At 43.3% G+C, this 26,068-nt stretch overlaps 1 protein-coding gene across 2 annotated transcripts in view; it reads left to right on the plus strand.

Moving 5' to 3' along the window:
* Positions 1 to 26,068, plus strand: part of LOC129854932 (GRAM domain-containing protein 2A-like) — a 79,508-nt gene that overhangs the window by 18,322 nt on the left and 35,118 nt on the right. For both annotated transcript variants that reach the window (XM_055922123.1, XM_055922124.1), the window contains exons 2-3: positions 1,834 to 1,959; positions 19,430 to 19,487. In XM_055922123.1, the coding sequence (XP_055778098.1) occupies positions 1,838 to 1,959; positions 19,430 to 19,487 (180 nt within the window). In that variant the 5' untranslated portion in view covers positions 1,834 to 1,837. The remainder of the gene's footprint in view (positions 1 to 1,833; positions 1,960 to 19,429; positions 19,488 to 26,068) is intronic.

The raw sequence follows: 26,068 nt of genomic DNA on the forward strand, positions 1-26,068 counted from the left end.
CTCCATCATCACCATCAGAATGCCTGTGGAAGCCTCCATCATCACCATCAGAATGCCTGTGGAAGCCTCCATCATCACCATCAGAATGTCTGTGGAAGCCTCCATCATCACCATCAGAATGCCTGTGGAAGCCTCCATCATCACCATCAGAATGCCTGTGGAAGCCTCCATCATCACCATCAGAATGCCTGTGGAAGCCTCCATCGATACAGCCATGCTTAGACCTCCACACTTGGAACTCATGCCAAATCAACCAATAAACCACCTTCACCTTCCGTCACTGTGATTAGAGAAGAGAAGCATTGATGAGAGTCTTTCCCAGGAGATCTATTCTACACTGAGAGGACTAAACATTATGAACAATGGCTCTTTCCATAACAGACTAACCAGGTGAATCCAGGTGAAAGCTATGATCCCTTATCGATGTCACTTGTTGAACTATTTCAATCAGAGTAGATGAAGGGGAGGAGACGGGTTAAATAATGATTTTTAAGCCTTGAGACAACTGAGACATGGATTGTGTACGTGTGACATTCAGAAGGTGAATGGATAAGACAAAATATTTATGTGCCTTTGAACGGGGTATGGTAGTAGGTACTAGGCGCAACGGTTTGTGTCAAGCACTGCAACGCTGCTGGGGTTTTCACGTTCAACAGTTTCCCGTGTGTATCAAAAATGATCCACTACTCCAAGCTAACCAGTCAACTGTTAGCATGCCTGTCTGACCTCATACAGCCACACAGTCTGCTGCTGTTTTTCCCATGAACAACTCTCTAGTCTCAGGGTCACAATGGTATTAGTAGGTCATGAAAGAGGATGTTGTTGTTTAGTCAGGGCGCACTACTGTAGGCTGTGTACCAGTTTAGTGGATTGACAGGAAACCACTCACGACAAGCAGGAAACCACTCACGACAAGCAGGAAACCACTCACGACAAGCAGGAAACCACTCACGACAAGCAGGAAACCACTCACGACAAGCAGGAAACCACTCACGACAAGCAGGAAACCACTCACGACAAGCAGGAAACCACTCACGACAAGCAGGAAACCACTCACGACAAGCAGGAAACCACTCACGACAAGCAGGAAACCACTCACGACAAGCAGGAAACCACTCACGACCTGTTCCCTCCTCTCTTCCCCCTGTTCCCTCTGTTCCCTGCACCCATCCTCTGTTTGTAACGCTAGGTGGTCCACAGCGTGGCATTTCCCATTAACTTTACATCTGCTAAAACTACAGAAAGGAAAAAGCCCTTTGAAAATGTTTATGAAAAGAAAGGTCTAGGCGCAAGAGGGAAGTTGTGTCAGGAAATAATTGCATTAGCCACACATGCTAAGGAGAGGGATTGTCAGCACATCTTCCTCAGACACGCTTCTCTCCCCTTTTTACCAACCTTCCTCTGGGACAGGGGGTATATAAGGCTTTTCACACCCCTGAGCTGGTTGTGAATCCATCATTGTTTCTGAAAAGGCCAATGTGAACAGAACATATCAGCTGGCAGCTCAGTACGTTTTATTATTTTATTTCACCTTTATTTCACCTTGATTTCACCTTTATCTAACCAGGGAGGCCAGTTGAGAACAAGTTCCCATTTACAACTGCGACCTGGCCAAGAATAAAGCAAAGCAGTTCGACACATACAACAACACAGAGTTACACATGGAATAAAAAAAAACATAGTCAATAATACAGTTGAAGAAAATCTATATACATTGTGTGTTTGAGTAGGCAACAACAAGCAGAAAAAGTTGTGTACTTGTGTGTGTGAAGTGTTTATCATTTAGTTTTCTCAGTCTGTGATGGGGTGTCGTGTTCTGTTCTGTCGCCTCAGGCTGATGATGATGACGATGATGATGGACCAACAGGAGCACAGTGATGACATCAGTGTCCTGAGCTCGCTGGAGTTGCTGACCGAGGCCGCCAAGGAGGACGATGGGCACTGCCAACCACAGTTCAGGTGAGGCATCTCCTCTTCTTTGACACAGATCTAGGATCAGCTAGATCCTAGACTTTTCCTCTCTATGTTTCTTCCTAGGTTTTGGCCTTTCTAGGGAGTTTTTCCTAGCCACCGTGCTTCTACACCTGCATTGCTTGCTGTTTGGGGTTTTAGGCTGGGTCTCTGTACAGCACTTCGAGATATCAGCTGATGTAAGAAGGGCTATATAAAATAAACTTGATTTGATTTGATCAGCTAAATCCCCCCAATACCTCCTCAATGCTCTTTTTTATTTTATTATTATTTTCTTTTTTTTATCCCCTTTTCTCCCCAATTTTCGTGGTATCCAATCGCTAGTAATTACTATCTTGTCTCATCGCTACAACTCCCGTACGGTCTCGGGAGAGACGAAGGTCGAAAGCCATGCGTCCTCCGAAGCACAACCCAACCAAGCCGCACTGCTTCTTAACACAGCGCGCCTCCAACCCGGAAGCCAGCCGCACCAATGTGTCGGAGGAAACACCGTGCAACTGGCCCCCTTGGTTAACGCGCACTGCGCCCGGCCCGCCACAGGAGTCGCTGGAGCGCGATGAGACAAGGATATCCCTACCGGCCAAACCCTCCCTAACCCGGATGACGCTAGCCCAATTGTGCGCCGCCCCACGGACCTCCCGGTCGCGGCCGGCTGCGACAGAGCCTGGGCGCGAACCCAGAGACTCTGGTGGCGCAGCTAGCACTGCGATGCAGTGCCCTAGACCACTGCGCCACCCGGGAGGCCCTTCAATGCTCATTTTAAAGGGATAGTTGGATCATTTGGCAATTAAGCCCCTTTTTCAACCAGAGTCAGATGAACTCATGGATACCAGAAATGAGTGTTATTCTTATTTCAGCATGCTTGCGGGTGCAAAAATCGAAGAAAAATCGACTCTAGTGTGAAAGTCGACCCCGCCGACTCCAGAGTGGTAAACAGATGGATAGTGTGTCCCCATGCTGTCACGAGGGGCCGTTAACAAGCCGTCTCTGATTAGAAGCTGAACACGCATTCTTCATGAGTCATCTCCCATATTGCTACATTTTCAGTGCAGACACTGTAACTTACACTGTAACTTATGGTGAATGTTATGGTGAATGTGTCAAGACTGATCCCAGTATACTGCCAGTCAGCAAAACTGGTTACAATGACGTCATGATCAGGTTGTGTACTGGTTGTATATGGACGCTTTGTTAAAGTGTTTTTAGCAACTATAAAATAACATCATTAAGATGTAATTTACAAGCACCCGCAATAACAGCTGCTAAATATATGTATGTGACCAATAAAATTAGATTTGATTCGATGTGCCATTGCCCATTGCCGTCGTTGCTTGCTAAAGACAGGGAGGCAAAAGACAGGGAGGCAAAAAGACAGGGAGGCAAAAAGACAGGGAGGCAAATGAGCAAATAGCATTATAATTTACAGTGATATCTCCACCTCTTTCTGTCTGTATTCAATAATCCTGTCCGCTCCTCTTAAGGAGCCTACAAGTCCCCACCTGAATTCTGCTCCACCCCGCAGGCCCCTGTGTATACAGAAGGAGTCAGTAGCTTAGAATACAACAAAGGACTGCCAAACACTGGCAGCTTGCCCGTCAAAGACAGTTAAATGTCTCTGTGGTCTGTTTCCTTTTCCCTTCCTGTTTATTTACGTTGGCATCGAGTAGAATACAATCACACCTTGTGATTCAACATTGATGACTCGGTGGGAAGGCTGTCTCGAGGTCTGGGATGGAAGGATGTCTCGAGGTCTGGGTGGGAAGGCTGTCTCGAGGTCTGGGTGGGAAGGCTGTCTCGAGGTCTGGGATGGAAGGATGTCTCGAGGTCTGGGATGGAAGGCTGTCTCGAGGTCTGGGTGGGAAGGCTGTCTCGAGGTCTGGGTGGGAAGGCTGTCTCGAGGTCTGGGTGGGAAGGCTGTCTCGAGGTCTGGGTGGGAAGGCTGTCTCGAGGTCTGGGTGGGAAGGCTGTCTCGAGGTCTGGGTGGGAAGGCTGTCTCGAAGGTCTGGGTGGGAAGGCTGTCTCGAGGTCTGGGTGGGAAGGCTGTCTCGAGGTCTGGGTGGGAAGGCTGTCTCGAGGTCTGGGTGGGAAGGCTGTCTCGAGGTCTGGGTGGGAAGGCTGTCTCGAGGTCTCGGTGGGAAGGCTGTCTCGAGGTCTGGGTGGGAAGGCTGTCTCGAGGTCTGGGATGGAAGGATGTCTCGAGGTCTGGGTGGGAAGGCTGTCTCAAGGTCTGGGTGGGAAGGCTGTCTCGAGATCTGGGTGGGAAGGCTGTCTCGAGGTCTGGGATGGAAGGCTGTCTCGAGGTCTGGGATGGAAGGCTGTCTCGAGGTCTGGGATGGAAGGCTGTCTCGAGGTCTGGGTGGGAAGGCTGTCTCGAGGTCTGGGATGGAAGGCTGTCTCGAGGTCTGTGTGGGGAAGGTTGTCTCGAGGTCTGTGTGGGGAAGGTTGTCTCGAGGTCTGGGATGGAAGGCTGTCTCGAGGTCTGTGTGGGGAAGGTTGTCTCGAGGCAGAATATCCTGGTCCGTAGAGACGTAATGGCGGCCAGATGCACTGAGCCGTGAAGCTTAACAGGGCTATGAAGCCTCTAACAAAGTTAACTACCCACAACGAAAGGAGGGAAAACGGGATACCTAAGTATGTTTCCCAATCAGAGACAACGATAGACAGCTGTCCCTGATTGAGAACCATACCCGGCCAAAACATAGAAACACAAAATATAGAAGTAAAGGACATAGACTGCCCACCCAAATCACACCCTGACCAAACCAAAAAGAGACATAAAAAAGGCTGTCTAAGGTCAGGGCGTGACACTGATCAAACCACTCTAGATAATGAACCTGTTCTCTGATCAAACCACTCTAGATAATGAACCTGTTCTCTGATCAAACCACTCTAGATAATGAACCTGTTCTCTGATCAAACCACTCTAGATAATGAACCTGTTCTCTGATCAAACCACTCTAGATAATGAACCTGTTCTCTGATCAAACCACTCTAGATAATGAACCTGTTCTCTGATCAAACCACTCTAGATAATGAACCTGTTCTCTGATCAAACCACTCTAGATAATGAACCTGTTCTCTGATCAAACCCCTCTAGATAATGAACCTGTTCTCTGATCAAACCCCTCTAGATAATGAACCTGTTCTCTGATCAAACCCCTCTAGATAATGAACCTGTTCTCTGATCAAACCCCTCTAGATAATGAACCTGTTCTCTGATCAAACCACTCTAGATAATGAACCTGTTCTCTGATCAAACCACTCTAGATAATGAACCTGTTCTCTGATCAAACCACTCTAGATAATGAACCTGTTCTCTGATCAAACCCCTCTAGATAATGAACCTGTTCTCTGATCAAACCCCTCTAGATAATGAACCTGTTCTCTGATCAAACCACTCTAGATAATGAACCTGTTCTCTGATCAAACCACTCTAGATAATGAACCTGTTCTCTGATCAAACCACTCTAGATAATGAACCTGTTCTCTGATCAAACCACTCTAGATAATGAACCTGTTCTCTGATCAAACCACTCTAGATAATGAACCTGTTCTCTGATCAAACCACTCTAGATAATGAACCTGTTCTCTGATCAAACCACTCTAGATAATGAACCTGTTCTCTGATCAAACCACTCTAGATAATGAACCTGTTCTCTGATCAAACCACTCTAGATAATGAACCTGTTCTCTGATCAAACAACTCTAGATAATGAACCTGTTCTCTGATCAAACCACTCTAGATAATGAACCTGTTCTCTGATCAAACCACTCTAGATAATGAACCTGTTCTCTGATCAAACCACTCTAGATAATGAACCTGTTCTCTGATCAAACCACTCTAGATAATGAACCTGTTCTCTGATCAAACCACTCTAGATAATGAACCTGTTCTCTGATCAAACCACTCTAGATAATGAACCTGTTCTCTGATCAAACCACTCTAGATAATGAACCTGTTCTCGGATCAAACCACTCTAGATAATGAACCTGTTCTCTGATCAAACCGCTCTAGATAATGAACCTGTTCTCTGATCAAACCACTCTAGATAATGAACCTGTTCTCTGATCAAACCACTCTAGATAATGAACCTGTTCTCTGATCAAACCCCTCTAGATAATGAACCTGTTCTCTGATCAAACCCCTCTAGATAATGAACCTGTTCTCTGATCAAACCCCTCTAGGTAATGAACCTGTTCTCTGATCAATCCACTCTCGATAATGAACCTGTTCTCTGATCAAACCACTCTAGGTAATGAACCTGTTCTCTGATCAATCCACTCTAGGTAATGAACCGTTCTTTCTACCTTTCTCTGTGTCTGGGTGTCTGTTGGTATTATTGGTTGTGTGTGTGTGATGAGAGTGTGCCTGCACAATTAATCAAATTCATGTCGAAATCGCAATATTGATATGTGCAATATCCATATCATAAGAGATATCCATAATGAAGAGATATCCATAATGAAGAGATATCCATATCATAAGAGATATCCGTATCATAAGAGATATCCATATCGTAAGAGATAATCATATCGTAAGAGATATCCATATCGTAAGAGATATTCCAAGAGATATCCATATCGTAAGAGATATCCAAATCGTAAGAGATATCCATAATGAAGAGATATCCATATCGTAAGAGATATCCATATCGTAAGAGATATCCATAACGAAGAGATGTCCATATCATAAGAGATATTCATATCGTAATAGATATCCATATCGTAATAGATATCCATAATGAAGAGATATCCATATCGTAAGAGATATCCATATCGTAAGAGATATCCATATCGTAAGAGATATCCATATCGTAAGAGATATCCATATCGTAAGAGATATCCATATTGTAAGAGATATTCATATCGTAAGAGACATCCATATCGTAAGAGATATCCATATCGTAAGAGATATCCATATCGCCACTCAGCTGCGTGTAAAGTCTGTTTCTATAGTTTAATATGTTTGTCTTCTTTCTCCCTCCTCTTCCAACACACCAAGCCCCGCCCCCTGTCACTCAAACAGTACAGTTCCTCCTCCTCTGTTAGTCACTATACATCTAACTGTCTGTTCTGTTAGGTCAGATGTAGTCAATAGATTGTTCCAAACAAGAACGATGCTGGTTTCCACGTTGCTTCTTTAATATACACTAAGTATACTAAACATTAGGAACACCTTCCTACTATTGAGTTGCACCTCCTCCCCTGTTGTCCTCAGAACAGCCTCAATTCATCAGGTCATGGACTCTACAAGGTGTTGAAAGTGTTCCACAGGGATGCTGGACCATGTTGACTCCAATGCTTCCCACGGTTGTATATTGTTGGCCTTATGTCCTTTGGGTGGTGGACCATTCTTGAATCACACGGGAAACTGTTGAGTGTGGAAAAACCCAGCAGCGTTGCAGTTCTTGACACAAACCGGTGTGCCTGGCACCTACTACCTTAACCAACAATACAGTTTTAAGAAAAGACCTAAAAAAAATAAGAATATCAAATAAGTAAAGAGCAGCAGTAAAATAACAGTTGCGTGGCTATATACAGGGTGCTACGGTACAGAGTCAATGTGGAGGCTATATACAGGGTGTTACGGTACAGAGTCAAAGTGGAGGCTATATACAGGGTGTTACGGTACAGAGTCAATGTGGAGGCTATATACAGGGGGTACTGGTACAGAGTCAATGTGGAGACTATATACAGGGGGTACCGGTACAGAGTCAATGTGGAGGCTATATACAGGGTGTACTGGTACAGAGTCAATGTGGAGACTATATACAGGGGGTACCGGTACAGAGTCAATGTGGAGGCTATATACAGGGGGTACTGGTACAGAGTCAATGTGGAGACTATATACAGGGGGTACCGGTACAGAGTCAATGTGGAGGCTATATACAGGGGGTACCGGTACAGAGTCAATGTGGAGGCTATATACAGGGGGTACCGGTACAGAGTCAATGTGGAGGCTATATACAGGGTGTTACGGTACAGAGTCAATGTGGAGGCTATATACAGGGTGTTACGGTACAGAGTCAAAGTGGAGGCTATATACAGGGTGTTACGGTACAGAGTCAAAGTGGAGGCTATATACAGGGTGTTACGGTACAGAGTCAAAGTGGAGGCTATATACAGGGTGTTAGGGTACAGAGTCAATGTGGAGGCTATATACAGGGTGTTACGGTACAGAGTCAAAGTGGAGGCTATATACAGGGTGTTACGGTACAGAGTCAATGTGGAGGCTATATACAGGGTGTTACGGTACAGAGTCAAAGTGGAGGCTATATACACGGTGTTACGGTACAGAGTCAGTGTGGAGGCTATATACAGGGTGTTACGGTACAGAGTCGATGTGGAGGCTATATACAGGGTGTTACAGTACAGAGTCAATGTGGAGGCTATATACAGGGGGTACAGGTACAGAGTCAATGTGGAGGCTATATACAGGGGGTACAGGTACAGAGTCAATGTGGAGGCTATATACAGGGGGTACTGATACAGAGTCAATGTGGAGGCTATATACAGGGGGTACTGATACAGAGTCAATGTGTGGGGGCACTGGTTAGTCGAGGTAATTGAGGTATGTACATGTATGTAAATGTACATGTAGGTAGAGTTATTATACTATTAATTTCTAGGATTCCAACTATTCATCCAAGTGTTTTGATCTATATCGCACGTCAAATCGTAGTATTTGGTAAAATAAAAAATCTCACTATATCTCCTTCTATATTCAGTATATACCTGTCTATTAAACCATATAAAAACACTAAAGGTTGAGTGGAAGAAATAGCATTAACAACCCTAGATTGTCTCGCATTACCCCAACTTCCACGTCTCGTTGTCGCTCGGTTATTTTTCAGAATCGTCGTGAGATTGCCTAGGAATCGAGGTCACTTCCTGATGCTACCAACCAGGGCCGGCTGTATGGATCAGCTGAGATGGTCATCACCACTAAATAAAATATTAGAAAAAGTTTAGTTTTGACACAGATTATTTTTTTTTGTATCCCATCAAGGTGGTTGGGAACCACTGGGCTAGCCAGTTAACTAAACCTGTAGTAATCGTGGCTGAAAACCGACCGGGTACACGGGGCACGTGCCCAGGGGCCGTGATCCTCCGGGAGGTGCGACTCGATATTAGGAAAGTATTCCTAATGTTTTGTACACTCAGTGTATATGCATATATAGTGTGGCTCACAGATGGAATAGATTACAGATGACTGTGGCGAATGGGAGCTGTTTTATACTCTTGATGTAACATGTCCTTGGTTCGGTTCAGATCAGCCTTCTCTTTTCCCTGAAGGCAGGGAGTGGAGGGAGGTCTGGCAATCTTGGCACGGCCCACAGTGGTGTCATCATACCTACCCAGCCTTGTGATCCTAGGTTGGCAACGGAAGGTCAGCTTCTCAGTTAGCAGTTTTATCGACGAAAAAAAAAAGATTGCAGTCAGAGTGCAGTATAACTGCAGTAGACTGCAGTTATACTACAATTACTGCGTCCAAAATACCACAGTCAATTGCAGTAACTGCACTTTTACTGCAGTTTGAAAACTCCAATGATTTTCTTTAAGGGTACCATTAGAGCTTGTCAAAAAGTTGTCTAACGTTAACTAATCTTTTTGCCTCAATCACACTAGACCTTAATGAAACGATGAATCCAGCGGCCAAACGATTGAAGACTGGGCGGCAGGTAGGCTAGTGGTTAGAGTATTGGACTTGTAACCGCAAGGTTGCAAGATTGAATCCCTGAGCTGACAAGGTATAAGTCTGTCGTTCTGCCCCTGAACAAGGCAGTTAATCCACTGTTCCTAGGCCGTCGTTGAAAATAAGAATTTGTTCTTAACTGACTTGTCTAGTTAAATAAAGGTTAAATAAAGACACATTTTTTTGTAAGAGCAATGTTTCATTAGAGTCAGTGTAGCATTGTAACGTTATTGATCTATCAGTTTCCCGAGATAATAACTTATAATAACACTGACACGGTATAAACAGCTCTACAGACTTCACTGTCATGGTGCACAATCAGTACCCGACACTATGATGTCTTAGCAGGATCAGATGGTGACAGGGGTGCCTTCAGGGTCAGACAGCCAGGGAAGACCAGTCTACAGAGCTCACGGGAATTTTGCAATATATTATAACAATCAAAGTTCCATCTTGAATTTATGGGTAGACCTACAGTAGCAACAGGACAGCAGTTTAAAGATACAGTCTGAGATCTGGGAATAATGCTCATTTCAATTGTTGAACCGTTGATTCAATTATTTGATAATATCATGTATTAATGTACACCAAGATCATTCTTTGTCATGCCTTATCTGAGCAGGATAAAATGGTGGCAGGGGTTTCAGCAGGGTCAGACAGCCAAGGAAGACCAGTCTGTGACGGAGCTGAGGTGCACTTTTTCCAATGCAACACTTTATTCTCTCTGTGCAGCACTGGACAAGCCAGAAACTATTTTATGTCAGTTTGACAAACCTCTAAAGATGATTTCCAAACTGTATCAAGTGTTGATAGAGGCTTTACCCGATGACACAAAACATGTAAAAACAAAAATGTGAGGAAGACCTGGGAGACACTATTGATGATGATGATGATGATGAATGGATACAGATATATCTGAATGCCCAGTCATGTTCATATCATCTCAGACAGAAATTACTGCAGTTAAAAACCATCCATAGAACGTACTAGATGCCAGTGAAACTGAATATCAAGCACTCAGAAATGTAAGTCCTCTGCTGGAGACGGAAAACACAAAAGGGGATATATTTCCATATGTTATGGTCTTGTGAAGGCTGGCTGATTTCTGGCTAAAAGTAGTTTTTTTTTTTTATCTCATCACGTCTACAGATTCGCCCTGTTTTTGTTTGTTTGGAAATGTTGATACTGGAGACTGTTATGAGAAGAAACTGTGTAACCTATCATTTATAACGGCTAAGACATGCATTTCCATTGATAGGAAGGTTGGTTATCCTCCCACAATGTCACAATGGATGTATCACTAGGTTTTGATTTATTACAAGATTAAGGGTATACTGTGAAACTTTCATAAGGTCTGGCTGCCTTATATGGAATACTGTATGACAAAACCGGACTGTATTGAAAACACCAGATTTTGTTGTTGTTGTCACGCAGTCTAATTTGCGCCTGTCTCAGTGGACTAATCCATTGACAAGGCCACGGGGATGCCACGAGTACGGGGGAATCATGGCTCAGAAGCATAAGGCACATCTCTCTCCAGAATGCGCTCTCTCCTGCCATTTTGTGGGTATTCATTGTTTCGTATAACTTCATTGTTTTCTATGTCTATCAATTCCCCATTACAAATATCACCAGTTGTAGACTACATGTACTCTTAATTCTAACAGGTTTCATTTCTAATCTGCAATGTTTATTTGGTTATGGTAATTTCAGTAAGTTTTCTATAATTTATCGTTCTTGTTGTCGTTGCGGACATGTTTTTGTTTATTCCCTTCCCGTTTGGTCAATTTATTAATCGTCTTTTGTTTGAAACTCTCCTGTCAATGTTGAGTAAGGACACACACCTGATTACGCAGTATGACTAGTCTACCTGCCACCTTAGCTTGTCACTCTGATGTTCTAACTAACCCCAGAACCACAGGAGAATTGATGTTTTAACTAACCCCAGAACCACAGGAGAATTGATGTTCTAACAAACCCCAGAACCACAGGAGAATTGATGTTCTAACAAACCCCAGAACCACAGGAGAATTGATGTTCTAACTAACCCCAGAACCACAGAATAATTGATGTTCTAACTAACCACAGGAGAATTGATGTTCTAACAAACCACAGGAGAATTGATGTTCTAACAAACCCCAGAACCACAGGAGAATTGATGTTTTAACTAACTCCAGAACCACAGGAGAATTGATGTTCTAACAAACCCCAGAACCACAGGAGAATTGATGTTTTAACTAACTCCAGAACCACAGGAGAATTGATGTTTTAACTAACTCCAGAACCACAGGAGAATTGATGTTCTAACAAACCCCAGAACCACAGGAGAATTGATGTTCTAACAAACCCCAGAACCACAGGAGAATTGATGTTTTAACTAACTCCAGAACCACAGGAGAATTGATGTTCTAACAAACCCCAGAACCACAGGAGAATTGATGTTCTAACAAACCCCAGAACCACAGGAGAATTGATGTTTTAACTAACTCCAGAACCACAGGAGAATTGATGTTCTAACAAACCCCAGAACCACAGGAGAATTGATGTTCTAACTAACCCCAGAACCACAGAATAATTGATGTTCTAACTAACCACAGGAGAATTGATGTTCTAACTAACCACAGGAGAATTGATGTTCTAACTAACCACAGGAGAATTGATGTTCTAACTAACCACAGGAGAATTGATGTTCTAACTAACCACAGGAGAATTAATGTTCTAACTAACCACAGAACCACAGGAGAATTGATGTTCTAACTAACCACAGGAGAATTGATGTTCTAACTAACCACAGGAGAATTGATGTTCTAACTAACCACAGGAGAATTGATGTTCTAACTAACCACAGAACCACAGGAGAAGCACATATATGTATACCCTCTTACTAGGAGGAGTCACCTCCTTGCATATCTACATAGCCAACACATCTCTGTTGCTAGTCAGGAACTTAATTGGTTCCTCTCACTGGTGTAGTCATGGCCCCGCTTCCTGCTAGAATCTTTGTGGGCATGAAAGTACATGTGTCTAATAGGAATGTTCCTTCTCACTTCATCTGACCTCAAGCCGAATTCCTCACTCCTCCCTAACCCACGGTTGTCCTACCTTATCAGTGACTGAAACCAGACGTTTTGCCCTTTGCCTCCCTCTATATGATCCATGTGATTTAACAATTACATGTTTGACAGAATGTAAACTCCCTGCATCCCCCATTGTCTCACTCAGTAACTTTCCATGCTCCTCGTTCTTATCCTAGCTCCATTGACTCCAACATATAGTTTGAGTTCATTTTTTTTTTTTTTACAGGGACAGTGCACGTTAATCAACATTTAATCAACATTTATGTAAATTAATCAATACGTTCTAGTATGGTAACATGAATAAGTGTATTTCAAGCTAGAATCCAACAACCTGAACCATACGATAATTGATGTTCTAACTAACCCCAGAACCACAGGAGAATTGACGTTCTAACTAACCCCAGAACCACAGGAGAATTGACGTTCTAACTAACCCCAGAACCACAGGAGAATTGATGTTCTAAGTAACCCCAGAACCACAGGAGAATTGACATTCTAACTAACCCCAGAACCACATGAGAATTGACGTTCTAACTAACCCCAGAACCACAGGAGAATTGATGTTCTAACTAACCCCAGAACCACATGAGAATTGATGTTCTAACTAACCCCAGAACCACGGGAGAATTGATGTTCTAACTAACCCCAGAACCACAGGAGAATTGACGTTCTAACTAACTCCAGAACCACAGGATAATTGATGTTCTAACTAACCCCAGAACCACAGGAGAATTGATGCTCTAACTAACCCCAGAACCACAGGAGAATTGACGTTCTAACTAACCCCAGAACCACAAGATAATTGACGTTCTAACTAACCCCAGAACCACAGGAGAATTGATGTTCTAACTAACCTCAGAACCACAGGAGAATTGATGTTATAACTAACCCCAGAACCACAGGAGAATTGATGTTCTAACTAACCTCAGAACCACAGGAGAATTGATGTTCTAACTAACCACAGGAGAATTGATGTTCTAACTAACCACAGGAGAATTGATGTTCTAACTAACCCCAGAACCACAGGATAATTTATGTTCTAACTAACCCCAGAACCACAGGAGAATTGATGTTATAACTAACCCCAGAACCACAGGAGAATTGATGTTCTAACTAACCACAGGAGAATTGATGTTCTAACTAACCACAGGAGAATTGATGTTCTAACTAACCCCAGAACCACAGGATAATTTATGTTCTAACTAACCCCAGAACCACAGGAGAATTGATGTTCTAACTAACCACAGGAGAATTGATGTTATAACTAACCACAGGAGAATTGATGTTCTAACTAACCCCAGAACCACAGGAGAATTGACTACCCGGAGAGACTGATAGTGACCTATCAGTGTGAACCAGTTCACAACCGGTCTGAAGACTTGAATGTCCCTCATTGGCCACCGAATGGATTGCTGTCTTACCTACAGTGCATTTGGAAAGTATTCAGACCCCTACCCATTTTCTAAAAAAAAAATTACATTAAAATGGATTTAAAGAAAAAATCCTCATCAATCTACACAATACCCCATAATGACAAAGCAGAAACAGGTTTTTAGACATTTTTGCAAATTCATATAAAAAAAATATTTAAAAACCCAGAAGTACCGTATTTGCATAAGTATTCAGGCCATTTGCTATGTAACTCGAAATTGAACTCAGGTGCATCCTGTTGGAGTCCACCTGTGGTAATATCAATTGATTGGACATGATTTGGAAAGGCACACACCTGTCTATATAAGGCCCCACAGTTGACAGTGCATGTCAGAGCAAAAACCAAGCCATGAGGTCGAAAGAATTGTCCAAAGAGCTCCAGGACAAGATTGTGTCAAGGCACAGATCTGGGGAAGGGTACCAAAAACACAGTGGCCTCCATCATTCTTAAATGGAAGAAGTTTGGAACCACCAAGACTCTTCCTAGAGCTGGCCGCCCAGCCAAACTGAACAATGGTCACTCTGACAGAGCTCCAGAGTTCCTCTGTGCAAATGAGAGAACCTTCCAGAAGGACAACCATCTCTGCAGCACTCCACCAATCAGGCCTTTATTGTAGAGTTGCCAGATGGGAACCACTCCTCAGTAAAAGGCACATGACAGCCCGCTTGGAGTTTGCCAAAAGGCACCTAAAGACTCGTAGACCATGAGAAACAACCTACGGTGAAGCATGGTGGTGGCCGCATCATGCTGTGGGGATGTTTTTCAGCGGCAGGGACTGGGAGACTAGTCAGGATTGAGGGAAAGATGAACGGTGCAAAGTACAGAGATCCTTGATGAAAACCTGCTCCAGAGCACTCAGGAGCTCAGACTGGGGTGAACATTCACCTTCCAACAGGACAACGATCCTAAGCACACAGCCAATACATTGCAGGTGTGGCTTCGGGACAAGTCTCAATGTCCTTGAGTGGCCCAACCAGAGCCCGGACTTGAACCCGATTGAACATCTCTGGAGAGACATCAAAATAGCTGTGCATCCAACATGACAGAGCTTGAGAGGATCTGCAGAGAAGAATGGGAGAAACTCCCCAAGTACAGGTGTGCCACACCCCAAGAAGACTTGGGGCTGTAATCGCTGCCAAAGGTACTTCAACAAAGTACTGAGTAAAGGGTCTGAATACTTATGTAAATGTAATATTTAAGTTTTTTTTTTTTTATACATTTGCAAACATTTCGAAAAATCTGTTTTTGCTTTGTCATTATGGGGTGTTGTGTGTATTGTGTGTAGATTGATGAGGGAAAAAAACTATTTAATCAATTTTAGAATAAGGCTGTAACGTAACAAAATGTGGAAAAAGTCAAGGCGTCTGAATACTTTTCAAATGCACTGTACGTAGACAAGGTAAAGAAACCAATATGTCATTGTCTGTAAATTGGGTTATCTATTCTTTTAACAGACTTGTCATTATATGAACAGGTCCAGTCAGGTTCTAGAATTTCACCAGTTCTGATTCTATGATGGTTTGTATGTACAGTATAATACCGAATGCCAGGCTTTGGCCGGGAATAGGAAGCAGTCTCTTTACAGTTTTTCTCAGTCACTTTGGTGCATTTTTCACATCATCCCTAACATGTGCAAAATAATAAGTGCATTTCTCAGAACAATTTGTACAAACTGCAATATACAATAGATATGTTTCTAAAGCTAGTCAGTCACTAAAAATCCTTAGTACGTCTCTCAAAAGTAAATATTCATGCCAATGATCATGTCAGTGTCATCAGAATGATAAGTCATTGAGTCATTGTTCACGAACAAGGTCATCAAAATGTTTAGGCATTTTGTCAATGTAACTGTGTACTTTGACAGTATTACCTGATGTAAACTTAGGCTACAGTTTGGATGACAGTTACTGTATTGAAAATGCACAAGGCTGCACTTCTATGGCATATATCAATTTCAACAGTACTATTTACATATTACTGTATGTGGGTTATTGATTGAAAGAGACTGGACAACCCAAGGGGCACAAAGGAAAAAAAACTAAATTAGAAAGAAACACAGGAAACCACCCCTAAGGCACAACTTTGTCTGCAGAACTGTTGTGCTGTCTCTACACATCCAGACGTTCCTGTCTGTCGGTCCACATATTCTCATCCACATCACACCGGATATTTTCCCTTCCAATGCAACGTGGAAAGAATCTTTTGGAATGCCTTATCCATCCTCTGCAGGCGTCTACTGTGATGTCCTCACATGCTGCATCCATTGCAGCCAGCAGGGTCATCTGTGTGTGTGGCTGACGATCGTACACCTTCCACCCCCATGCTGAAAATAACTCCTCAATTGGGTTAAGGAATGGTGAATAAGGTGGGAGGAATTCTATGAGCATCCTCGGGTGGGTCACAAACCATTGCCTTATGATGTTTGATCGATGGAAACTCACATTATCACAAATGACCACATACTTTGGCAAATCCTCTCTAAACAGACCCCTCTCATCATCAGGGATGAGTCTATGCAGCACCCTGTCGATGGTTGAGATGCTACATCCGTATGGATGTTTTCAAAGACATCGTTGTCTTCTATAATGGTCCTTTGTATTTCCCTGAGTCTCATGGCATTGTTTGCTCGGACCATGGTGCAAATAGCCTCCTCCTGTTGAGGTGTGAAAAGGCGTCCTCTGCCACCGGTTTGAGGTAATCTTGCAGTCCTTAGTGGGGAAAAATGCAGTGATGCATCGCACACTTTCACATAGACAAAAACTATGCGAACACACATTTTACTGTAAAACATACAGGTGGGTGCATGTAAGATGCAGTATGTATCTGTATAGAGTATATTTCTGTATGCTGTGAAATACAAGTGGACTACTGTAATATGAAGCATTGTAGGAAGTATACAGTATACTGCTTATATACAGTAACAGTGCACTGTACATTGGTGGACATACCTGTTCTCTCTTCGAAACGTTTGAACTATTGAGGACACGGTTGATCTCCCAATATTCGGCTGCACCCTTCGACCAGCCTCAGCCATTGTAAGACCATGATTGACAACATGGTCTACAATAGTGGCCCTTATGTCATCAGATATGCGCCTATGTCCTCTTCTGCCTCTTCCTCTGTTTTGCCTTCCACCACGCATCCTTGCTCCTCTTCTTCCTCCTCTTGGCTGTTGACCCTGTTCGTTTCCTGGTCCATCCATTATTGGAAAATTGCAACTCTGTGTTGTGGTCTGTCTATATATGCTTGCCAATTGATTCTTCGTGAGATGCACCTTTGAGCAATTTAGACAACTGGTTGATTGTTGGTTGAACTAACACTTTACATTCCTTCATGAGTGAGGTCTCAATTTCACCTGCACGATTCATCAAGTCACGTTTTGTACAAAAGGTCTAATAGAAATGTGTAAAACTATGCTTGACAGTTTATGACAAATAGTTCAACAATTTTGCATGTAATGGCTTATGCAAGGAACTAATGCCTAGATGTTTTGAGGGGTAAGACTATTCAACAGAGAACCATCTACTATATTTTGATCAACATGACATGAGCAATTGATAATGTGGAAAAAAGCTGACACTTGTACATTATCAATTGCAATTTGTTCAAAGGAATAAGAAATTGCTTTAATGATGTGCACAAGTGACTAGATGATTTGGAATTTGTACAAGTAGTATCAAGAATTGCACTTTTGATCTAAGAAATGCACCAAAGCGACTGAGAAAAACTGTAACAGACAGGCGTATGGGACTGCTAAACTATAAGAATTCCTTGGAGATATTAGAGTGGGCCTACTTTGGGCTCTAGTGGTCTTAGTTCAACATCAATCACTTTAGTTGTGCGAGTGCCAGAGAGAGAGAGAGACAGAGAGAGAGAGACAGAGAGAGACAGAGAGAGAGAGAGAGAGAAAGAGAGAGAGACAGAGAGAGAGAGAGACAGAGGCAGAGAGAGAGACAGCGAGAGAGAGAGAGACAGAGAGAGAGAGAGACAGAGAGAGAGAGAGAGACAGAGAGAGAGAGACAGAGAGAGAGAGAGACAGAGAGAGAGAGACAGAGAGAGACAGTGCCAGAGAGAGAGAGAGACAGAGAGAGAGAGAAAGAGAGAGAGACAGAGAGAGAGAGACAGAGGCAGAGAGAGAGACAGCGAGAGAGAGAGAGACAGAGAGAGAGAGACAGAGAGAGAGAGACAGAGAGACAGAGACAGAGAGAGAGAATAAGACCGGGCTTGTGTGCCCCACTAATCTAAGAGTCATATGTTCATCATTACAGCAGTTTAACAGTACATGCTATCGTAATCTTATATGAAGAATAAATTGACGCTACAAACGAATGATCAGCACACTTTTTCCTCTGTATTGGATGTGCTCTATCTCGCGAACTTGACTGCTGACATGCACAGGATTGTACTAACAGTGGACTAATTAACAAAATACTAGAAGATTGTATCTGCGTGAACTATCCCGGACTAAGCTGAACATGGCACTACAGTCAGATTACATTTTTTCTACATAATTTCTCTGATGGTGACAAACCATAGAAACAGTGTCACCACTCCTCACCTTTTCTGTTTCTCTCCCCTGTCTCTCCTCTGTCCCTCCCCTGTCTCTCCTCTGTCCCTATTTTGTCTCTCCTCTGTCCCTCCTCTGTCTCTCCTCTGTCTCTCCCCTGTCCCTCCTCTGTCCCTCCTCTGTCTCTCATCTGTCTCTCCACTGTCTCTCCTCTGTCCCTCCTCTGTCTCTCCCCTGTCCCTCCTCTGTCCCTCCTCTGTCTCTCCCCTGTCTCTCCTCTGTCCCTCCTCTGTCTCTCCTCTGTCTCTCCTCTGTCTCTCCTCTGTCTCTCCTCTGTCCCTCCTCTGTCTCTCCTCTGTCTCTCCCCTGTCCCTCCTCTGTCCCTCCTCTGTCTCTCCTCTGTCTCTCCTCTGTCTCTCCTCTGTCTCTCCTCTGTCCCTCATCTGTCTCTCCCCTGTCCCTCCCCTGTCCCTCCTCTGTCTCTCCTCTGTCTCTCCTCTGTCTCTCCTCTGTCTCTCCTCTGTCTCTCCCCTGTCCCTCCTCTGTCTACCCTCTGTCTCCCCTCTGTCTCTCCCCTGTCTCTCCCCTGTCTCTCCCCTGTCTCTCCCCTGTCTCTCCTCTGTCTCTCCTCTGTCTCTCCCCTGTCTCTCCCCTGTCTCTCCCCTGTTCATCCTCTGTCTCTCCCCTGTCTCTCCCCTGTCCATCCTCTGTCTCTCCCCTGTCTCTCCTCTGTCCCTCCTCTACAGGCTGCAGCTGATTGATGACCTGACGTATGAAGATGTCAAGAAATGCTACAGGGGCTCGGTGAGTCGTTTTTACTGTGTCCAGATTCCACTGTTTTGTTATAGTGTTTCTACCCACTGGAATGTTACGTCGGTTCCCTGGGAAACATGAATTAATGATGTATGAATGTTACGTCGGTTCCCTGGGAAACATGAAGTAATGATGCATGAATGTTACGTCGGTTCCCTGGGAAACATGAAGTATGTAACAGTCCTGACCTATTTATGTTAGTTTTTATGTGTTTATGGTCAGGGCATGTGTTTTGGGTGGGCAGTCTATGTTATCTGTTTCTATGTTGGTTTCGGTTTGCCTGGTATGGCTCTTGATTAGAGGCAGGTGGTTTGCATTTTCCTCTAATCAAGAGTCATATTTAGGTAGGGCATTCTCACTGTTTGTTTGTGGGTGATTGTCTCCTGTGATGTCTTCGTTATGTTCGATGTATTCACTTTTGGAGCTGTTTGGCTGTTCGTTCGTTTTGATGTCCGTTCCTGTTCGTGAGTTTACGTTTGTCCATGTAAGTTTATGTTCAGGTTCCGTTGTACGTCGTTTTCTTATTTTGTAGTTTGTTAAAGTGTTTTGTTTCGTGACCATCGTATTAATAATAAAGATGGCATATTTCCCTGACTCCGCATATTGGTCTGAAGATCCTTCTCTCCTCACCTCTTCCGAGGATGAGGAAAGCGACAGCTCTTACAAAGTAATGATGTATGAATGTTACGCCGGTTCCCTGGGAAACATGTATGAATGTTACGTCGGTTCCCTGGGAAACATGTATGAATGTTACGTCGGTTCCCTGGGAAACATGAAGTAATGATGTATGAATGTTTCGTCGGTTCCCTGGGAAACATGAAGTAATGATGCATGAATGTTACGTCGGTTCCCTGGGAAACATGAAGTAATGATGTATGAATGTTACGCCGGTTCCCTGGGAAACATGAAGTAATGATGTATGAATGTTACGTCGGTTCCCTGGGAAACATGAAGTAATAATGTATGAATGTTTCGTCGGTTCCCTGGGAAACATGAAGTAATGATGTATGAATGTTTCGTCGGTTCCCTGGGAAACATGTATGAATGTTACGTCGGTTCCCTGGGAAACATGAAGTAATGATGTATGAATGTTTCGTCGGTTCCCTGGGAAACATGAAGTAATGATGTATGAATGTTACGTCGGTTCCCTGGGAAACATGAAGTAATGATGCATGAATGTTACGTCGGTTCCCTGGGAAACATGAAGTAATGATGTATGAATGTTACGTCGGTTCCCTGGGAAACATGTATGAATGTTACGTCGGTTCCCTGGGAAACATGAAGTAATGATGTGTGAATGTTTCGTCGGTTCCCTGGGAAACATGAAGTAATGATGTATGAATGTTACGTCGGTTCCCTGGGAAACATGTATGAATGTTACGTCGGTTCCCTGGGAAACATGAAGTAATGATGTATGAATGTTTCGTCGGTTCCCTGGGAAACATGAAGTAATGATGTGTGAATGTTACGTCGGTTCCCTGGGAAACATGAAGTAATGATGCATGAATGTTACGTCGGTTCCCTGGGAAACATGAAGTAATGATGTGTGAATGTTACGTCGGTTCCCTGGGAAACATGAAGTAATGATGCATGAATGTTACGTCGGTTCCCTGGGAAACATGAAGTAATGATGTGTGAATGTTTCGTCGGTTCCCTGGGAAACATGAAGTAATGATGTGTGAATGTTTCGTCGGTTCCCTGGGAAACATGAAGTAATGATGCATGAATGTTTCGTCGGTTCCCTGGGAAACATGAAGTAATGATGTGTGAATGTTTCGTCGGTTCCCTGGGAAACATGAAGTAATGATGTGTGAATGTTTCGTCGGTTCCCTGGGAAACATGAAGTAATGATGTATGAATGTTTCGTCGGTTCCCTGGGAAACATGAAGTAATGATGTGTGAATGTTACGTCGGTTCCCTGGGAAACATGAAGTAATGATGTGTGAATGTTTCGTTGGTTCCCTGGGAAACATGAAGTAATGATGTATGAATGTTACGTCGGTTCCCTGGGAAACATGTATGAATGTTACGTCGGTTCCCTGGGAAACATGAAGTAATGATGCATGAATGTTACGTCGGTTCCCTGGGAAACATGAAGTAATGATGCATGAATGTTACGTCGGTTCCCTGGGAAACATGTATGAATGTTTCGTCGGTTCCCTGGGAAACATGAAGTAATGATGCATGAATGTTACGTCGGTTCCCTGGGAAACATGAAGTAATGATGTGTGAATGTTACGTCGGTTCCCTGGGAAACATGAAGTAATGATGTATGAATGTTTCGTCGGTTCCCTGGGAAACATGAAGTAATGATGCATGAATGTTACGTCGGTTCCCTGGGAAACATGAAGTAATGATGTGTGAATGTTTCGTCGGTTCCCTGGGAAACATGTATGAATGTTACGTCGGTTCCCTGGGAAACATGGAGTAATGATGTGTGAATGTTTCGTCGGTTCCCTGGGAAACATGAAGTAATGATGTGTGAATGTTTCGTCGGTTCCCTGGGAAACATGAAGTAATGATGTATGAATGTTACGTCGGTTCCCTGGGAAACATGTATGAATGTTACGTCGGTTCCCTGGGAAACATGAAGTAATGATGCGTGAAGTGGTACTTGAAATGTCACACTGAAATACTGTCTTTACACGGTTGTAGACACGACATGGTATTTTGTCATATCAATGGACTGAGTCCAAGTTATATAACATGGTTACAGTAAATTCAGCAGTCCACAGAATATTGTATGCAGGTCATATAGGTATGAGTTTTAGGATGTTTATTATTATGTGAGGTTGTCTAGTCAAAGCTTCACCTACTGACACAGAGTCAACAGTAAATGACAACTTGAGCTCTGAATGGATCACATCATATGACTTATGATTTAAATAGGCTTCTACCCACGCACACACACACACGCACACACACACATACAGTACAAGTTAAAAGTTTGGACACGTACTCATTCAACAGGGTTTTCTTTATTTAAAAAAATGTTCTATATTGTAGAATATTAGGGAAGACATCAAAACTATGAAATAACACATATGGAATCATGTAGTAACCAAAAAAGTGTTAAACAAATCTAAATATGTTTTATATTTGAGATTCTTCAAAGTAGCCAGCCTTTGTCTTAATGACATTCTCGCAACCAGCTTCACCTGGAATGCTTTTCCAACAGTTTTGAAGGAGTTCCCACATTTTCTGAGCACTTGTTGGCTGCTTTTCTTTCACTCTGTGGTCCAATTCATCCCAAACCATCTCAATTGGGTTGAGGTCAGGTGATTGTGGAGGCCAGGTCATCTGAAGCAGGACTCTCCTTCTTGGTCAAATAGCCCTTACACAGCCTGGAGGTATGTTTTGGGTCATTGTCCTGTTGAAAAGCTAATTAAAGTCCCACTAAGCGCAAACCAGATGGGATGGCGTATCGCTGCAGAATGCTGTGGTAGCCATGCTGGTGAAATGTGCATTGAATTCTAAATAAATCACAGACAGCATCACCAGCAAAGCACCCCCACACCATCACACCTCCTCCTCCATGTTTCTTGGTGGGAACCACACGTGTCACGATTGTTGTTGTATGAATTGGACCAAGGTGCAGCGTGGAATGGTTTCATCATCTTTATTCGAGTGAAACGCACAGAAAACAATAAAGAGCCAAACGAACGTGAAGCTATGCAGTGCTCACAAGCAACAATACATAAACAAGATCCCACAACCACAGTGGGGAAAAGGCTGCCTAAATAGGATCCCCAATCAGAGACAACGATAGACAGCTGCCTCTGATTGGGAACCATACCAGGCCAACATAGAAATACAAAAACTAGAGTACCCACCCTAGTCACAACCTGACCTAACCAAAATAGAGAATAAAAAGGCTCTCTAAGGTCAGGGCGTGACAACATGCAAGAGATCATCTGTTCACCTACTCTGCGTCTCACAAAGACAAGGCGGTTGGAACCAAAAATATCAAATTTGGACTCATCAGACCAAAGGACATATTTCCACGAGTCTTGCTCTTGTTTCTTGGCCCAAGCAAGTCTCTTCTTATTATTAGTAGTGGTTTCTTTGTAACAATTCGACCATGAAGGCCTGATTCACGCAGTCTCCTCTGAACAGTTGATGTTGAGATGTGTCTGTTACTTGAACTCTGTGAGGTGCAATCTCAGGTGCAGTTAATTACAGATTTCTGAGGCTGGTAACTCTAATGAACATGTCCTCTGCAGCAGAGGTAACTCTGGGTCTTCCTTTCCAGTGGCGGTCCTCATGAGAGCAAGTTTCATCATAGCGCTTGATGGTTTTTGCGACTGCACTTGCGACCGTATTGACTAACCTTCATGTCTTAAAGTAATGGTGGACGTTCGTTTCCCTTTGCTCATTTGAGCTGTTCTTGCCATTGTATGGACTTGGTCTTTCACCAAATAGGGCTATCTTCTGTATACCACCCCTACCTTGTCACAACACAACTGATTGGCTCAAAAACATTAAGAAGGAAAGAAATTCCACAAATGTACTTTTAACAAGGCACACCTGTTAATTGAAATGCATTCCAGGTGAATACCTCATGAATCTGGTTGAGAGAATACCAAGAATGTGCAAAGCTGTCATCAAAGCAAAGGGTGGCGACTTTGAAGAATCTCAAATATAAAATATATTTCGATTTGTTTAACACTTTTTTTGGTTAGTACATGATTCCATATGTGTTATTTCATAGTTTTTATGTCTTTGCTATTATTCTACAATGTAGAAAATAGTAAAAATAAAGAAAAACCCTTGAATGAGTACAGTACCCGTCAAACTTTTGACTTGTACTGTACGTACACACACACACACACACACCATATGACTTATTATTTAAATAGCCTTCTCACAGTCTTATACCACACAACCACACACACACACACACGCACGCACACACATGCACACACCCACATAGGGCTATTTATCACATGGAAATCACCCACAGACGTTTCCAGCAAAGGAGTTACTGTCTCTGTCTAGCCTCCATTATAACCAAGGCTGAGTGCCTAGCCACAGAGTTTCTTAACCCATAGACGCAACATCGCAAGACTTCCTGAAACGCTTGCGAAACAGACCAAGCAGACCAGAGTTTGGTGTTTGAGGAATCAATGAGAGAAGTGAAAAACTATTATTTAGTTGTTAATTTGATCGAAATCTAAAGACCCAACCTAGATCCGAACCAAAATGTCTGAAGTAGAACCTGTTATTACTACAACCTCGTGAAAGTGACAACCTGACACGTTTTCATTTTTTGTAAAAAAAAAAATTAAAAAATACTTTATATCGAACGAGTGCCTTTGATTTGACAGCCTTGACATGCGCAGTTCGGCACGAGGCAACCGTTAGCCCCGATGACGTGTTTCTACTCATGAGCTTAGCTAGCCAACGTCGCCATGACGTCGCCTACAAATGTGATCTGGAATTTCTATTGGAGAAACTGTTTTGGCCTATCTTCATTTCATACTGTACTGTCTTTGGTCAAGCCTCAATTATAACCCAGGCTGAGACACAGAGGGGAAGGGATTGTCTGTCACACCACTACAGAGGACAGAGAAGGGAAGGGAGCACTGTTAGATGTTACACAGGAAGAGATCAGGTCACAACACAGTGTGACACAGGAAGTGTGTCTGAGTTAGAACACAACACAGTGTGACACAGGAAGTGTGTCTGAGTTGGAACATAACACAGTGTGACACTGGAAGTGTGTCTGAGTTGGAACACAACACAGTGTGACACAGGAAGTGTGTCTGAGTTAGAACACAACACAGTGTGACACAGGAAGTGTGTCTGAGTTAGAACATAACACAGTGTGACACAGGAAGTGTGTCTGAGTTGGAACACAACACAGTGTGACACAGGAAGTGTGTCTGAGTTGGAACACAACACAGTGTGACACAGGAAGTGTGTCTGAGTTAGAACACAACACAGTGTGACACAGGAAGTGTATCTGAGTTAGAACACAACACAGTGTGACACAGGAAGTGTGTCTGAGTTAGAACACAACACAGTGTGACACAGGAAGTGTGTCTGAGTTAGAACACAACACAGTGTGACACAGGAAGTGTGTCTGAGTTGGAACATAACACAGTGTGACACTGGAAGTGTGTCTGAGTTGGAACACAACACAGTGTGACACAGGAAGTGTGTCTGAGTTAGAACACAACACAGTGTGACACAGGAAGTGTGTCTGAGTTAGAACATAACACAGTGTGACACAGGAAGTGTGTCTGAGTTGGAACACAACACAGTGTGACACAGGAAGTGTGTCTGAGTTGGAACACAACACAGTGTGACACAGGAAGTGTGTCTGAGTTAGAACACAACACAGTGTGACACAGGAAGTGTATCTGAGTTAGAACATAACACAGTGTGACACAGGAAGTGTGTCTGAGTTAGAACACAACACAGTGTGACACAGGAAGTGTATCTGAGTTAGAACACAACACAGTGTGACACAGGAAGTGTATCTGAGTTAGAACATAACACAGTGTGACACAGGAAGTGTGTCTGAGTTAGAACACAACACAGTGTGACACAGGAAGTGTGTCTGAGTT

The sequence above is a fragment of the Salvelinus fontinalis genome, chromosome 5 (genome assembly GCF_029448725.1).
Source record: "Salvelinus fontinalis isolate EN_2023a chromosome 5, ASM2944872v1, whole genome shotgun sequence".
NCBI classification, from domain to species: domain Eukaryota; kingdom Metazoa; phylum Chordata; class Actinopteri; order Salmoniformes; family Salmonidae; genus Salvelinus; species Salvelinus fontinalis.